Source organism: Rhagoletis pomonella, unplaced genomic scaffold, assembly GCF_013731165.1.
Source record: "Rhagoletis pomonella isolate Grant_MI unplaced genomic scaffold, Rhpom_1.0 Rhpom_scaffold_00005, whole genome shotgun sequence".
Taxonomy (NCBI): Eukaryota; Metazoa; Arthropoda; class Insecta; order Diptera; family Tephritidae; genus Rhagoletis; species Rhagoletis pomonella.
The window spans coordinates 50,375,942-50,392,099 of record NW_023458559.1 but is presented as its reverse complement, the minus strand read 5'-3'; the positions used below and the strand labels follow the sequence as shown (position 1 = coordinate 50,392,099).

The window sequence follows — 16,158 nt, the reverse complement described above, 5'->3', positions numbered from 1 at the left end:
TTTGAAGAAAAAATAATAGTTGCAATAGTAGATGTAGTTGAATACGGTAAGCTGAGTTATTTAATAGAAAAGCTGATATAATATAAAATAAGCAGAGTTTTATTAGGTTAGACAACATATGTACATATGTATTTATGTCTGTATATGTATGCATGTATTAGCCTCTTGACCCAAATTTCAAAACAAAACATTCGCTTATTTTGCTTTGATTTGCTTACAGGTCAATACCCTCGGCATGGATGAGGAGTGGAAAGGTGGCGATATGAATGGCTTGGGTGGCGGTTATAAAATACGTTTGCTGCGTGAAGCTGTCAAGCCATTTAAGGATGAAAAAGATGCAATTATCTTATTCACCGACAGGTATTTACTTTAATAAATTTTTCTTCAATATGTTCACGCACTTAATTTTGCATTACTCTCCCAACTTCTCCTACCATCCGTAGCTACGATGTCGTCTTCACTGCCGACCTTAAGGAAATCTATCAGAAGTTCAAAGAATTCGGTGCTAAAGTGCTCTTCTCCGCAGAGAAATTCTGTTGGCCTGATGAAAAATTGGCCTCAAAATATCCACCGGTTTCAGAAGCCAACGCATCGCCCTACCTCAACTCAGGCGCATTCATCGGTTATGCGCCGGAAGTCTATAGCATTTTAAGTGACGCCGCAATAAAAGATGATGACGACGATCAGCGCTACTATACGAAAATATTCCTTGATACGGAAAAGCGCAAAAAGCTGGGCATACAATTGGATACGCAATCACGCTTGTTCCAGAATTTGAATGGCGCGCGTGAAGATGTTAAGCTGAATGTGGATTTGGACTCGAATGAGGGTAAATTGCAGAATATTAATTTCATGACTGAACCGAGCATTATACACGGAAATGGACCCAGCAAGATGGAATTGAATGCATTCGCTAATTATTTAGCGAAAACTTTCAAGGGAGATTGTCTCATATGTCAGGAAAATCGACTGGAATTGGATGTAAGAGTGTGTGTTTATGTGCAGCTTTAGAAGTATTTTTAAATGCAAATGTTTACAGGAAAATAACCTACCCGTAATTTCGCTAGCGCTCGTAATTGCACAAGCAGTGCCTTTCTTCGATATGTTTTTGCAGAAAATCGAAGACCTCAACTATCCTAAGGAGAAATTGCATTTATATATTTACAGTAACGTGAGTATAAGCTGCAATGTTTACGATTTTTATTTTCAATATATGTAAAAATAATGCCTGCCAATAACAGCAAAAACTCCACGATGATATGGCGAAATCGTTCCTGAAGCGGCTGGAGCATGAATATCGCAGCGCAAAGATTGTGCTGTCCAACGATGAATTGAATGAGCAGCGTGGTCGCGAGCTAGCACTGTAAGATTTAATATACAGCGAAACCTCGATATAACGAACCTTGATAAAACGGAAAACTTTAATATACAAAATTTTTGCTGGGTCTCCTGAAAAAAACCTCATTGTTGCAAAATCTTCCATAGATATTATGAAGAAATTTTAAACATGAATACCTTCGAAATATGTTGACGGTTAAAGTCCCATTGGCAAAGGCGTCTATATTACGAAATGTCTACTCAATAGCCTATATATAACGCAATGTCGATTCAATAGCCTCTACATAGCGAATTCTGAACATGTTGACGGTTAGAGTCACCTTACAAAATTCCTAAATTCTAAATTTTTCGTTGGTTATTCAATAAACCCTAGATATAAGGAATCGTTTGTCCAACCCTTTCAACTTCGCTATACCGAGGTTTCACTGTACAATCTGTGCTTTCGCTTTTTACTAATTTGTATTCTTTTACTACACAGACAACAAGCCAAACAAAAACAGTGCGATTATATATTCTTTGTGGATGCTGCTGTGCAAGTGGATGATCCACAAATGCTGCGCGAATTATTAATAATGAATAGGTGCCTACTTTTGATTTAGATAATTGCCTATTTAGTAAAACAAGCTAATATTATTTTATTTCATGTCAGACAATTCGTTGCGCCAGTGGTGAGCAAGTACGATGAATTATGGAGCAATTTTTGGGGTGCACTCTCTGATGGTGGCTACTATGCGCGCTCACATGATTACGTGGACATTGTGAAGGGCTCATTTACGTGAGTAAAATGTTTGTCTGTTTATTAAAATTTGTTTTAGAAAAAAATGCACAACCCATGCAACAAACTCCTACGTACATACATATGTACATTTCGAGGGCTTATATTCAATACCCTCTATCTGCAATTTCGATGGAAATGAGTTTTTGATGGTAACGTGAGCTCCGATTAATCTTTGAGCCATGACAATAATGTCAAACTTAAAATATAGCTTTAATGGTATTATATTCTCATTTTGAAAAGTCCACTTTCTGCAATAATATTTTGTTATAAGAGCAAAATCCTCTATCTACACAATTTTGCAGGAAAATTGTTTTTATTAGCATTTTTTGTGGCAGGTAAGTTACATGTGCATACGTATGTATGTATGTATATATTACTGGTAAAATCCTATCTTAGGTCAAACTAGTTTTGCCCAGGCTAAACTAGTTCTACTTAGTGCGATATATATGTCCAACTGAAAACAAATTTGATACAACAAAAAAATCTTCCATATCCCGTCAAACAAAGAGTCATTAAACTCTATTACTCCATTCTATCTCAAGGGTCACCAAGAGTGGAAAACTGCTATTATTATTCCTATTGCCATACTAAATAGAAATAATTCATTAGTTTTTAACTACAGACCCATTTCCCTCCTCGCCTGCATATCTAAAGTATTACGCTGTAAAAAAAGGTGATTGAATATCAGCCCTCGATTTGATATTTTATTTTAGTACTCTTATTTTTCTTAAATATGCTACATAACTGAGTATGAAAAATTGTATAGGCTTATAAAAATGTAAATACTCCTAACTTAATCGAAAGCAATCGAGAAATCTGTCTTAAAGCTGCGCCGATCTATCGAGTACATATTATCGGCGGTGCATTCATAGAGCCCGGCATCCATTTGTGTGGCTGGATCGATTTCGATTTTCGATTTCACTCTATCATCGCCAATGCGCCACTCGTGCACCTGCAAGAACAACATAAAACCAAAACAATACTTAATTTAAGTTATTGAAACGGCGTATATGTAATTATACTCACATGCATGTAGAGATGTTGAAAAATCTCCGTGCCATCCTTATACCAAGTGATGTGTGGACGCGGATTACCTTTAGCCACACAAAGAAAAGCGATTTTATGACCCAAAACGTATTCATAATCGAAATGTGAGGCTTGTAGAATTTTAGCGCCCTGCAAAGAGAGGAAGTTGAGTAAAAACGGGAGTAGGCAGAAGAATGTAGCTATCAAAATTCGTTGTTTTCATATGATTAGCAGCAGAGCGCGGCTTTGCTGGTTGCCTTTCACTCATAACAATATGTAAGTTTTTATTACATTACAAAATTAAATTGAACTATTAAAATTTTCTAATTGCATCCACAGAAAAGTGAATAAAAGATTTCAAATCACTTCAGCTTACACTTACATTGTTATTATTGTAATACTGATCCGATTCAGGATCACGATATTTGCCTGTTATGGGTAAACCAATTTGTACCTGCGAATTATAGACAACAAATTTTTTATTAAACACTAAATATTTTCATATATATTTTTTTAACTCATACTCTCGATTTGGTGCGTCCTCGGCCACGTCCACGTCGGCCATCACACACTTGACAGCTCAACATTAACACACCCAGGCAAATCACGAGCAATTTAACATTCATTATTTTGTAGCAATTGATTAAAAGTGGAAGTGATATTTATATATATATATTTTTTTTTTTTTAATTTCTTCGCACTTGTTTTTGCTGAAAATTCTTGAACTACTATCAATACAAAGTATTCAAAGTCCGTGCTAAATTTTCTTGCAAATTTAATTAAATTTTTAATGTTTTGTTTGAATTTCTATACGGCTCGGTGCACGCTTCGGCTCGGCTCGAGTGTGCTAACACTTTAACGCGCTGTACGCTCGCCCGTTTCGATCGCTGCCGCCTTGTAACGCTTTCTGTACGCTCCAACCAAATAAATACGACTAAGCGCATAAAATATTTTGCATTTGCAATGAATTAAGCCTTTCGAGTCTCAACCCAAAAAAACAAAAAAAAAAGAAGAAAAAATAATGTGAATGATGCGCTAGCTGCTGCATGTGACCGAGAGATGATGGTAGGGTCTCGTAATGCTGCGCAGCATGTTGCTGCTTAAATTTAACTACAAACAATTTAGTAGGGGTGTAGTGTAATTTTTTTTTGTCTACACTTTTGCACCTATCTACATTTGCAGCTGGATATCTCGTTTCATACTCATGTCCATGTTATCCATGTGCATGTGGGGTGCTTATAGAATATTCTCATTTCTATGCAAGCTTTGCAGATAAAATAACAAGTGCAAACTATCCGCTTTTAAGTTTAGTTGTGCGGGTAATTTTCAATTTTCAAATGTTTTTTTTTAAATTCGGTTTCAAGTACTTTGCAGCACAGTGTGTTGCATATTAATTTAAGCAATTTCAGGTACTAAAAATAGTTTGAAATGATAGCTATGGCCTGGCGTAAGGAAACCTGTGTATATTTGGGCGTTAAGACTCAAGATTGCCTCAAAATGAGTGGCAAACACTACTTAGCTGGTAATACCACAGTGAAACTGTAATTTTGGAGAAATAGTCATCCCAACGCAACCTCAAAAGCTTTTGTATACTTAAAAGTTTCTTTTTATGACTTAACCAATTTTTTAAATATATTCCGGAGTCGTTTTCGAAAAAGCGTGAAAAATGGTAAAAATAAATTTGAGCGAAACCCCTGGTTCGGAGATATGGGAGGAAATTTCATGAAGTTTTTTTTTTAACAATTAAGCCATTCACTTTCTCACAAGAGTTGTTGTTGCCTATTTTTTGAAAATACTGAACAAATTAATTTTGGACGGTTAAAATGCTTAAACAAACTTTTTGGCAAAAGCCCTTCAGTTTGTGCCACTCCAAACAAAAAAGAAAGGTGAAAGTAATGCAGAATGACTCTCAGAATAGACTTCCGGAAGGGATTTTAGCTCCTGATATTATCTACTGGGTAGTAAAAGCGCTCGTGATAAACTTAGTTGATTTCCAACTAATTTGTTTCGAATGATTTGTGGCTGTGGTAAGGTACTTAAGTATTAACTATAAAATATCCACAACACCTGTATAGCATAATTTTAGGTGGTCGAATGATTAGTGATTGCATTAGTTCAGGACTTGTTAGAATATTTATAGTTTATTAGGAGTGCCAGTTACTGTCGAAATTCGACCGGTTTTCTAGTTTTTTAAGACTCTTGGAGAGGTTTTCTAACTTTGAAGGTCTTGTAAATTTGTATGATTTTATAAATATCGATAATTCAATGAATTTAAAAAACACTAAAATCCCATAACTCAATAAAATTCGATAACTCAATAAAATTCGATAACTCGGCTAAATTTGATAATTTTCGATAAATTTAGATTTCAATAACTCAAAAATGTATACATCTCGATATAAATCGATAACTCGGATACGAATATAAATTTCGGTAACTCGGTTAATTTTGATAGCTCTATATTTTTCGATAGCTATCGGAAAATTTCGATAAAATTCTTATTTTGATATTTTATTCTTTTCAAAGGGTTTTAACCTTAAATTTTTGTAACTTATTTGTGTAATTTTTAAATTTTTGTACCAATTTTAATTTCTTAATAATTTTTGTTTGTATCCAATTTGCTTCGCTAATTACAAGAATAATTCCACTGTAATTCTGTTAACCCCATAAACTCTTTCACACATTCAAAAAACAAAAAAAAAAACAAAAAAAATACACATCCCCTTCACTGCCCTCGCCGACCTAAAGCAGCAATAACAATCTAAGCGGTCAACTGAAAAATCTCTTGAATTAAATAATTGAAGCAATTTGTCGCCAAACGCTCTCTCGTACTGCAAAAAAAAATAAAACGAATCTAGGTTTATAGTACACGTAGTTGCTGACAGACGACATAGGAAATCTGCGTAAGACTGTATCCATGGCAAGTTTAAAATAAGCTCAGCTCATTTGTTTGTTGACGATATTGTATATTAAACAAAATTGCGCTGCATATTTAGAATTGCCGCGCTAAAAGTTTGAATCAAAATATTCCACTATATCAGGCAAATTATTCCATCAAACAAACAAACGTAGAAAATTGTTTAGAATTGTATGCATTTTTATTCGTATGCGCGGAAGATTTTAGTTTTCTAGAAAATTTTCAATTTATACAATAAGTAAATTACTGCTATACTAAAAATTTATCATAACATAATCCGTGCGAAAACCGCGTCTATCGATGGCGTAAATATTATCCGCCTGACATTCGTAGTAGCCTGTAAATTAGTAGAAATAAAGATTTTATTCAAAATGAATGAAGAATAAGGTGGTAATATAAAATGGTAGACGTACCTGCATCCATTTGTGTGGTCGGATCGATTTCCATTTTAGATTTTATAATATCGGCATCAATGTGGGACTCGTGCACCTGTGCAAGGGTAGTAACAATAAAGAAATATAGAAGGTGCATTCATTAAGTAATAAGTTTTAAGCGAATTATTTCATGCATTAATGACCGTTAGTTCTTCGAATTTTCCTGAACTCACCTGGAAAAATCGATGCTGATACAATTCAGCGCCATCTTTGAACCAAGTGATTGTGGGACGTGGATTGCCTGTTGAAGATAAAAATTAAGTTTATTTACACTTAGTTTTAGCTGCTGATATTATGTATTTTTGGGTGCCCTAAAAAGGCCCTAATCAAAAATGTTATGCCATTTTTTAGTATAATCTTTTATAAAACAGAGTTTCACTTGCCTTGCGCCATACAAAAGAATGTGATTTTCCGTCCCAGCGTATAGTCCAATTCAAAGTGGGAGGATTTTATAATTTTAGCGCCCTAAAAAAATTAATTTTATTGAAATATTTATATGTAGTTTGAGTACAAATTGTTGTATTTTACATTTTCATGATCGTAATAATTGACGGCATCCTGTGAGCGATGTTGTATCACAACCGGTTTTTTGCCTGTGTAATTTCTGCGCAGCACGCCGCGTGCGCCAACGGTTCCTGGAAAGAGCGAGGGGAAAAGTGAGAAAAGGGGTCATATAAAAATTAATAATTTATTTATTTTAAATAAAATAAAAATAAAGAATTAATGATGAAAAATTAGGAATGAAAAGCAATGTGTACGGATTTGACTTGGAGTTGGCATTAGAGCTTAATTTTGCTTTCGTAAAATTATATTTTTTAATATTTTCATCAAATATCAAATTATAGATATTAAAATTTGTCCAAATAAAATAAATTTAAAAAATTTGAAAAAATTAAGATGAACATCGAAAAATATATAAAAAATGTAAAAAAATATAAAAAATAAACAATAATAAATAAAAAGATTTAGCAAATTAAAAAAAAAAAACAATAAAAATGAGGCGCATACCAGTTGTCGTACGAATCGAAAATTTGAAATTTTCGCATAGAAAATGATAGGAAAGTTTCATAATTTTCGACTCCTACGTAAACAATAATTCGTCCCAATATACAAAAAATTACATAAAAGTTAAAACTTAGAAATAAAGTAAAAAAACAATAAAAATGTTGAAAAACAAATAAAAAAATAATTAAATAAAAGTAGAAATTTAAAAAGAATATAAAGAATATAGCTAAAATTAAAATCAATGTGTTTTTCTGTATAAAGCAATATTTTCTTCTTAATTTTTTAATAAAAATATTATAGATTTCGTAAAGGGGTAGAACTTTTAAATTATATTTGTACAAAATTAGAGTTGAAACCTTAGAATTGTAAGTTTTTTTGTAAATTATTTTGTTTTTTTCAAGAGCTTATTTTGAGTTTCAAGAAAATTATTTTAAAAATCTGGTTTTCATTTAACAATTTTTTTTTCGAAGTCTTGAACTATATATTATTTTGCAAAATTAATATTCAAATATTAATATTTGCATCTCGTTTTTTATTGACAACATATCATAAGCTTATGCTTTAATTACAAGAATATTGTTTAAAAATTCTTTCATTCAATTAATTTTCATTCGATTTTTTCTTGAAAAGCTTAAGCGTTAGACCGTATCAGAAAAAAGGTGCGTCGTACACCTTCGAATCAAAAGTATTTTTACAAGGCAATTTTTTAGGTTTTTTTTCGCCGAACGTAGGGATCGCATTTTGTAATTTTTCGTCATATCTTCACCATTTATGGTCGGAACTTAAAGTTTGATATATCGATGTTTTTGTATCGAGTAAAAAATTTTTTTAGTTCATTGACCACAAGTACTCCGTTCCAGTACTTACCTACCTGATCTCAGTTTTTATCATCCCAACGTACCACCCTAGTGGCAGGAAATTAAAGCTCACCAAAAATCATTAAGTTTTTGCCAAGGAACTTTTTCGATTATTTTAGCAGAACTATTAATAAAATTCTTAAGGCGGAAGCTAGGTTCGGATTTTTTTTTCGAAATCGCCTTAAGAAAATACTATATCGGGCAGGTTCTGCAATTCACTTCCGAGTGAATTGGAGTCAAATTGGCAGAGGTTGAAATTCACTCGGAAATTAATTGCAGAACCTGCATGTATATTCAGCGATGTACGGCGAACTTTTTTTGTTTGTTTGGCTTTAAGGTGGTACGCTCTAATGTATATATGTATGTATATGTTTTTTCCAAAATTAATGATTAGGTATTTTTAGTAGTTTTCTTCCTTTTTAATAATTTTTTTTTAATGCAAAAAGAAAGTTCTTTAAGAAATTTGCTTTTGTTTAAAAACTTCCAATCGAAATTTTTAAGCTAAAGCTTTTTGGTAATAGTTGTTTTTTGCGAAAAAAAATGTTGTTAAGAGGTTTTTCTATTTTTTCTCTTAATTTTTAATTTCAAGAAAATTGCTGAATTTTTTTCATCTGAAACATTTTCATTAAATTTGGTCATATAGCGTTAGTGCTTTCATTTTAAGGTTTGTAAAAAATTATATATTTAATTTTAAACTATGTATATAAAAATGTGGTTTTCACTGAAAAATGTATAATTGGAATTTCTGAAGAGCTATGCCTTCTTGAAATCATAACTTTTGTTCGTTGTTAAGACTTATATTTTTAATTTATAGCTATTATTCGGTTTTTAAAACTTATATTTTTGAACAAATTAAAAATATATATATAGCTTTTATCCGTTTTTAAAACTAATATTTTTAACTGCGCAAAAATTAAAAATATTTACTTTTATTCGTTTTTAAAACTAATATTCTTGATTTTGAAAACATTAAAAAAAAAAATACTTTTATTCGATTTTAAAGCTTGTTTTTCATTTCCAAAAATTAACTGATTTTTTTAAGTTCTGAAACATTTTTGCTTATAAAATATTTCACCATTGTTTTGAAACTTTCCTCTGTCTTCTAACTTTTAAATTTTGGTTTACATACTCGTATATTTTTTTAGGTACTTGTTTTTTTTATATTTAAACAACGCTGAAGAGTAGCTACTACTTCGATCTTTTGCTTAAAAAACTCAAGGCATAAGCTTAAAAATGACGAGTTTGTCATATAATATTTTTTTGATGTTTAACAAATTTCAAGTTTTTTGAACTGCCATCAAACTTTCCTCGCTTCTCTTCAGTAATATTGTAGTTTTTCAAAAATGTCATTTTAGTAAATTATTATTTAATTCTTAGATATTTATCTGTAAATTCATTCACTTACGTTGCGCTTCGCTGTCGCACAGCAACAACAAATTTATTAAAATCAAACAGACGTAAATAAAACAGCTGCTAAAGGCAATGCGCATCTTTTTAATGATAATATTTTTGAATATTTATAACCAAATACTCTTAGGGTAAAATTTTATTTGTAACTATTGTTTGTGAAACTTTTATAGTCCGTTTGGCGTTTTGCAATTTTTTTAATTCAATTTTTGTACTTTATTATTTTTTATCCAATTTTGATTTTTTTTCTTTTAAGCAATATTCAATTTGAATTTCCAATTATGTTTTCAACTTTTTTTCATACAAAAATTGCTTTCCTTCAACTAACTATCACTGCACTGTATTTCGTATGTTAGCTCGACGGCATGTTTCTGCAACTACTGACTGACCGCGCGAAATGCATGATCCAACTGTGCGTCGTCGTCTTTATCATCATCACCATAATCCTACTACGTTCGTTCCCTTTGCATACATATACATATACGAATGGACATACGTACATACATACGAGTACACCCACCTATGCTGCTATGCTCTGCTCCCACAATTTCAATTGTCACACTGGCGAATAACCGCTTTAGTGGCATCGAGCATACACTAATTCCTTCAATGGCTACAGGTTGTTTACACTCTGGCGGTAAATTAATAAATTGCCCTCTAGTACAAAAAAAAAAATAAGAAAATTAGACTCACTCACTTACTCTTTCATACCCGCTGGGGCACCCCCATATCCTTCGTTGTGATGATGACGATTTCGCGTTGGCTCTATGTGTCATTGGCTGCTTTATGAATTTGTTTACTTGCCATTTTGCGAAAAAGTACGCGATTTTTTATTTGTGTCCCCTTGTTTGCGTCCACTCAGATGGATTTGTTCTTTGATTCCTGCATCTACTCAACACATACGGACATATGTATATATAGTATATATGCAGCTGTTTTGTGTATTTTTGCAACATTTAACTTTTTTCCGTTATTTTATTTTTTCTTTGCATCACATTTTTCTCAACACTCACATCATCATCTCCAGCATTGTTCCATATTTAGACACATCTTTATTCTTTTGCATTGCTTGTATACTCAAAATTATTTATATTCGTTTGTATTCTCTTTTGCATTTCATTTTAGTGGCATGTGGAATGTCCCGTATGTGTCCAGTGTTTATCTGATTAAGAGCAGCGCATTCAAATATATCTCGTATCAGCATCGAGACTATGACCCCGATATGGCAATGTGCGAATCGCTACGCAAAGCTGTAAGTAAAAGCATAAATACAAACAAGTTTGTAACATGATACTTGAGGACACCTGCACTGATGATGCGCGGCGCAACGTGATTAGCAGCGTGTTCATTGGTTTTGCAATTAATTTTTTTAGCTGGCTGTGAATTTTAAAAAGTCATTTATAGAAATATCAAAAACTTACCATTTCAAGCCATGGCGTAGTTGGTTGCACAGAATTATTTACTTAGCAAACACCTGCCTGAGGCACGTCAGAAGGCATCTCCATCACGGGGTCTGACTGTGTACAGACAAGTCATAAACGGCATCCACAGGGAGTCTGTCTCAAACTACACCAACTCCCGATCTGTGAATGCCGTTTTAGGAGAACTACACCCAAACCCTTGACGAGATAGAACTTCAACTGCTGCGGGAGGCCCTAGGCACTAGGGTGGTCCTCAAATAAAAGAAGCAGATTCCTCTATGGAAAGTCAAAAAATTAAAATTATTTTTTTTTTTCCTATTATATCCAAAATCGATACTACCATAGCCGAAGTTATGACATATAAATTTTGGTACCGATTCGGTCGGGTGAAGGCGTGTCGCACAGGGATAAAAGTTCATACCCTATGAAAACGTCTTAACTGACTCCAATTGGAACCAAAAAAAGTTCATAGAGGCATCTGGCCTTTGACCCCTTTGCGGCATGCATTAACCGACTCCAATCGGGAACAAAATGTATATGTGATATCTTCGACTAAATATGTTATTATTGATTTTGGATATTAGATGAAAAAATATTAATTTTATTTTTTTGAATCTCTATAGAGGAATCTGTACTTTGATTCCTGTGCGACACGCTTTAACCGTCTCCAATCGGGGCTAAAACTTATATTTGATATCTGCTACTGTGGTATTACCGATTGAGGGGGTGAGACTGAAAAAGTCCTTCATTTGATGTTTAAGGACCACCACAACGCAACATCCCTCTTCCTCTAGTCCTACCCCGTCGGGGTGGCACGCTTGCTGGGCCTTCCCTTAATTGAGTTTGACGACAATGATTGAGAGACAAACCGCTCTAGGCAGGGCTAAGTAAGCCGCTACAACAACAACCCGAGGCTGGTGTGATTACTCTATAGCTAACCGGGAACCCTGATGAGAGATTGATTATTTCTTTCGGTATCTACCAAATTGAGTCTTAGTTAAGAAAGAGTTTTAGTCCGAGTTTAAATAGTTGATAGAGCGAGAGATGAGCCAATTCTCTTTTCTAAAAATGTATGAACTGTATCAGCTGTTTAGCTGTTTGAGAAGTGCACATATACAAATGAAAAAGTAACAAAGATATAGCTACAGCATCCAATGTTGCGAATTTCTAATCGCAAGAATGTTGATAGTTATTACTGGGTTCTGCGTGATATAAGACAAACTTTTCACAGCAGTCTGTTATGTACGGGTTGTACGAGTTGTCGAATCAAAATGGCAAACTTGCTAATTCCTTGTCACCAGGGTGACAATCCACTTAAACCAACCAAACTGTTATGGGTCTCTCTTAGGTCGATTTGTTAGTTTTTGACAAAAAAAAAAAAAATCCTTATACTAATATTCATTCCACCATTTTTTTTCCTTTAGGGCGTCTTCATGTATGTCACCAATCTACATGTCTACGGTCATTTGGTGAATGCTGATGGCTTTGATACTACAGTAGCTCGGCCCGATTTTTACACGCTCTTCAGCAATAAATACGACTGGGTACGCAAGTACATACATCCTAGCTACTTCAAACATTTGGAACCCAATACGACTGTAGAACAACCATGTCCCGATGTATTTTGGTTCCAAGTAGGTACAGATGCCTTCTGTGATGATTTGGTAGCAATTGTGGAAAATTTCGGCAAATGGTCTGATGGCAGCAATAAAGATAGTCGGCTAGAGGGCGGCTACGAAGCGGTGCCAACACGTGACATACACATGAAACAGGTGGGACTTGATCCACTCTGGTTGAAGTTCCTCGATTTCATTGTGCGACCACTGCAGGAAAAGGCGTTCTTGGGATACTATCATAACGTAAGTGGCAGAGGAGCTGATTGTTCTTAGCTACTCGCATTTGTTATATGAAAAAAGTGTTAAACATTTTTGTTTTTGTTTATTTACAGCCTCCGCGCTCGCTCATGAACTTTGTGGTGCGTTACCGCCCAGACGAACAGCCTTCGCTGCGACCACATCACGACTCCTCGACATACACCATTAATATAGCCTTGAATTCCGTGGATGTAGATTATGAGGGTGGTGGCTGCCGTTTCTTGCGCTACAACTGTCAGGTGGATAAGACACGTAAAGGTTGGATGTTTATGCATCCAGGACGCCTGACACACTACCATGAGGGTTTGTCGGTGACCAATGGTACGCGTTATATTATGATTTCATTCGTGGATCCATAAATGCGGCTTATAGGGAGGGAAGTGTTGAGCAAGCGTGCTCCAGCATGGGTCACTGAGATTTAGAAATTAAGCTTAAACTGCCATGTCCAAAGATTACCTTTAGTCGTTTTGTAATTGCTTACCCTGTAATTACACTCCTAAAAGCTTTCTTAGTTGTCGTCGAATCGAATTGTAAGAGACTACTAAATACTACACTACCAAACATGAACAAAGTCGTATAAAACTAAATACTATATCTATTTACGTACATACAATACATATAAATACAAATTTATACATACGTGAATATAGATGCCACTATGAACAAATGTAAACACTATTCGCATGCGAAATTTGCTGAATACTCGTCTTCATGAATGAATTTAAATATATTTTACGAAACTGATTATCTCTTTATTTGTATGTATGTATGTAGTTGCTTATTTCTAGACCAAACTATCCCAATGAATTGAAACAGTTATCTAATATGTATGTGTAATTTTTTATAACAATTTTATATTTACCTTAATAACTAGCTGATGTATGTGTTTGTTAAAAAGTGATTGATTAATAAGCAATAAAGAAAAAATGTGTTTTATGTAAATCTACTCACACTTTTTGTATTGCTTTGGAGTTAAATTAGAGTATATCGTGTTGGAAGTACCATAACATTTAAATATAGACATTTAAATATTTTTATCAGGGAGAGAACAATATATATATTTTTTTATTACTTAATAGTGTAAATAATACGTGTAATTATACTTTGAAACACGCTGTTGCTCTTAATTACCATAATTAGAAAATTTTTATTACTGCATGATTTCAATGTTGTTGTACATAACAACAGGCGCTATCTTACATTAAGATCAATAGTTTAATGTATAAATTATCGCATGTTATTAGTTGTAATGAGAATAATAACATTGCTGATCGATGATAGCAGAGTGAGGGCCAAGAACTGGGATATACATATATAAATACTGTGAGAAAATAATGATTATCTCTCCGACACTGGATACCCTTTCGATTAAATTCTGACTTGTAAATAGCCACTAGACGATGCCGAAAATCTCATCGCAGGCTCTTCTAAAAACACTTACGCCAAAATTATTTTAGACGTCGCCAAATAAACCACCTTCTGCTCTTGGTGCTTCTAATACATTGTTGTTGTTGGTATATCGGCTTACTTAGCTCTGTCTAGATTGGTTTTCCTTAAATCGTTGTGGGCAAGCTGAACCAGCGGTAGAACCAGTAAGCCTAGTCCAATGCGTTCAACTTTTCCCCGGCGACCACAAGAGCGCTACATATTTTATAACCCGCAGGCTATTGCGGTTGTGTGCGCCAAGAAAGAGAGCAGGCTGTCGAAGGTAACTCCGAGCATTTTTGGTTTGTTCATTGTCGGATTTAATTCGCCGTCGGCCTGAATATCCAGTTGTAGCCTGACGTCATTCGTCCAGGTGGTAAAAATAAATGGTTGCTGAGGATTTTGTGGGAGAAGAAGCGAGAAAGTTCGCAGAGGTAACCGTGTACTTTTGAGCACAGGTTATCAATTCCATTGCCCGAGGTTATTATCGAGCAATCGTCAGCGTTCGAAATGATGGAGACTCTCGTTGCCACGACAGTCGGGTCTAAGTAACCGGAACGACCCAGATTGATATGTGGCCAAGGATTGTCCCCACAGCATCATTTCCCAAAAACTCTTCGGATAATTTTTATGCTCTTACTGCAACAACAACAAAAAGAGAGTTTCTCTGGTGGTTGGGGGAGATGGGGGAAACCTAGAAATTTTACAGAAGAGGGTAGGGGACACCACGTGGTCACACAGGAGCGTTGTCTGAGTGCACTTTGCGGAAGCCTTGCTGATGCTTGGCTGGGAACAGGTGGTACGAGAGAAGCAATGCCGTATCTTCTGCTTATCACAACGTGATAAAGTTGCTTTCATTAGCGGATACCTAAGCCTTGTCGTGATGGCTAAATTTTCGGAATTTTCGCCGCTCGCACCTAAAATTGTCGAAGCAAAAAAGACAGGCATAGATTCTACTAAACACTAATTGGATTGACTTTTGGTAAAAATTTGACAAAATTTCGAAGTCGTCCCGCAACCGAAAACTCCACAAAAATATTGTGCCTGGGTTATATCAGTTGTCCATCGCGAACTGCAGTCAGTTGACAGCCTTGTCTATGACATCCATCCAGTTGGATAGAGGAATGGTGCGGTGCATATCCAGAAATTGCCTCAATGAAAGAGCGCTGTACTATATAGCGACAACGGACTAGTTGAGTATGAAATAACGTCGGGTGTACCGCAGTTTATTTCTAGGACCTACCTTATGGAAAATTATGTATGCCGGCATCCCTGCGGCTTGCAATACCTACAGGTACAACATTAATTGGCTTGGCGGATGATGTGTGCGTTGTTATAACAGCGAAGACACTTGCTGAAGTAATAGACACTGCGGAGAAATCCATAAAAGCAGCCGAGGATGGGTTAAGCATAAACTCATTAACGCTAGCAGCGTCAGAAAAAGGTGGAAAAAGTATAAATTAGTGCAGGTGATGACATCATTGAGTCCAACCGATTTGAAAAGTATCTCGATGTCCTGGTTATTACCGCATTTACTTCTGGGATCATTTGGAATACGCTAACAAGAAAGAAGCGACGGCAACAGCAGCGCTGTCTAGACTAATGGCCAAAGTCAGAGGACCAAGACAGCAGTATTAGCAGGTGTATTCTTATATGGATCGACAGTTTGGCTCGAC

General features: G+C 34.8%; 3 protein-coding genes across 4 annotated transcripts; 1 reads left to right on the top strand and 2 right to left on the bottom strand.

The window, feature by feature from the left end:
• Nucleotides 1–13,663, top strand: LOC118739138 (procollagen-lysine,2-oxoglutarate 5-dioxygenase). The gene is made up of 9 exons (XM_036470303.1): nucleotides 1–360; nucleotides 444–981; nucleotides 1,040–1,171; nucleotides 1,242–1,363; nucleotides 1,817–1,918; nucleotides 1,988–2,113; nucleotides 10,888–11,014; nucleotides 12,608–13,042; nucleotides 13,132–13,663. Exons 1-9 carry the CDS (start codon nucleotides 236–238, stop codon nucleotides 13,414–13,416), a joined length of 1,992 nt encoding a protein of 663 aa, XP_036326196.1. The 5' UTR covers nucleotides 1–235; the 3' UTR covers nucleotides 13,417–13,663.
• On the bottom strand, nucleotides 2,779–4,118 carry LOC118739140 (immunoglobulin domain-containing protein oig-4). Its single transcript, XM_036470306.1, has 4 exons — nucleotides 3,667–4,118; nucleotides 3,525–3,596; nucleotides 3,143–3,292; nucleotides 2,779–3,068 (listed from the first exon to the last, which is right to left on the bottom strand). The coding sequence occupies exons 1-4, from the start codon at nucleotides 3,766–3,768 to the stop codon at nucleotides 2,910–2,912; spliced, it is 483 nt and encodes a 160-aa protein (XP_036326199.1). The 5' UTR covers nucleotides 3,769–4,118; the 3' UTR covers nucleotides 2,779–2,909.
• On the bottom strand, nucleotides 6,216–10,645 carry LOC118739139 (immunoglobulin domain-containing protein oig-4-like). Of its 2 annotated transcripts, XM_036470304.1 has the most exons (7): nucleotides 10,460–10,645; nucleotides 10,283–10,393; nucleotides 7,022–7,128; nucleotides 6,877–6,958; nucleotides 6,667–6,734; nucleotides 6,473–6,548; nucleotides 6,216–6,396 (listed from the first exon to the last, which is right to left on the bottom strand). In XM_036470304.1, exons 1-7 carry the CDS (start codon nucleotides 10,536–10,538, stop codon nucleotides 6,314–6,316), a joined length of 606 nt encoding a protein of 201 aa, XP_036326197.1. In that variant the 5' UTR covers nucleotides 10,539–10,645; the 3' UTR covers nucleotides 6,216–6,313. The 2 variants fall into 2 exon arrangements, with proteins under 2 accessions (XP_036326197.1, XP_036326198.1); XM_036470305.1 differs by lacking the exons at nucleotides 10,283–10,393; nucleotides 10,460–10,645 and adding an exon at nucleotides 9,761–10,189.
• Nucleotides 13,664–16,158: the final 2,495 nt, after the last annotated feature.

Excerpts from the sequence above, each read along its gene's own strand:
- LOC118739138 (XM_036470303.1), top strand. The coding sequence starts at position 236 with ATGGATGAGGAGTGGAAAGGTGGCGATATGAATGGCTTGGGTGGCGGT. Across the intron at positions 1,172-1,241 it reads ATTTATATATTTACAGTAAC|CAAAAACTCCACGATGATAT; the intron begins GTGAGTATAAGC and ends TGCCAATAACAG. Across the intron at positions 2,114-10,887 it reads ATTGTGAAGGGCTCATTTAC|TGGCATGTGGAATGTCCCGT; the intron begins GTGAGTAAAATG and ends ATTTCATTTTAG.
- LOC118739140 (XM_036470306.1), bottom strand. The coding sequence starts at position 3,768 with ATGAATGTTAAATTGCTCGTGATTTGCCTGGGTGTGTTAATGTTGAGC. Across the intron at positions 3,293-3,524 it reads AGTATTACAATAATAACAAT|GGCGCTAAAATTCTACAAGC; the intron begins GTAAGTGTAAGC and ends CTCTCTTTGCAG. Across the intron at positions 3,069-3,142 it reads TTCAACATCTCTACATGCAT|GTGCACGAGTGGCGCATTGG; the intron begins GTGAGTATAATT and ends TTGTTCTTGCAG.
- LOC118739139 (XM_036470304.1), bottom strand. The coding sequence starts at position 10,538 with ATGACACATAGAGCCAACGCGAAATCGTCATCATCACAACGAAGGATA. Across the intron at positions 6,735-6,876 it reads ATTCTTTTGTATGGCGCAAG|GCAATCCACGTCCCACAATC; the intron begins GCAAGTGAAACT and ends TATCTTCAACAG. Across the intron at positions 6,549-6,666 it reads ATCAGCATCGATTTTTCCAG|GTGCACGAGTCCCACATTGA; the intron begins GTGAGTTCAGGA and ends ACCCTTGCACAG.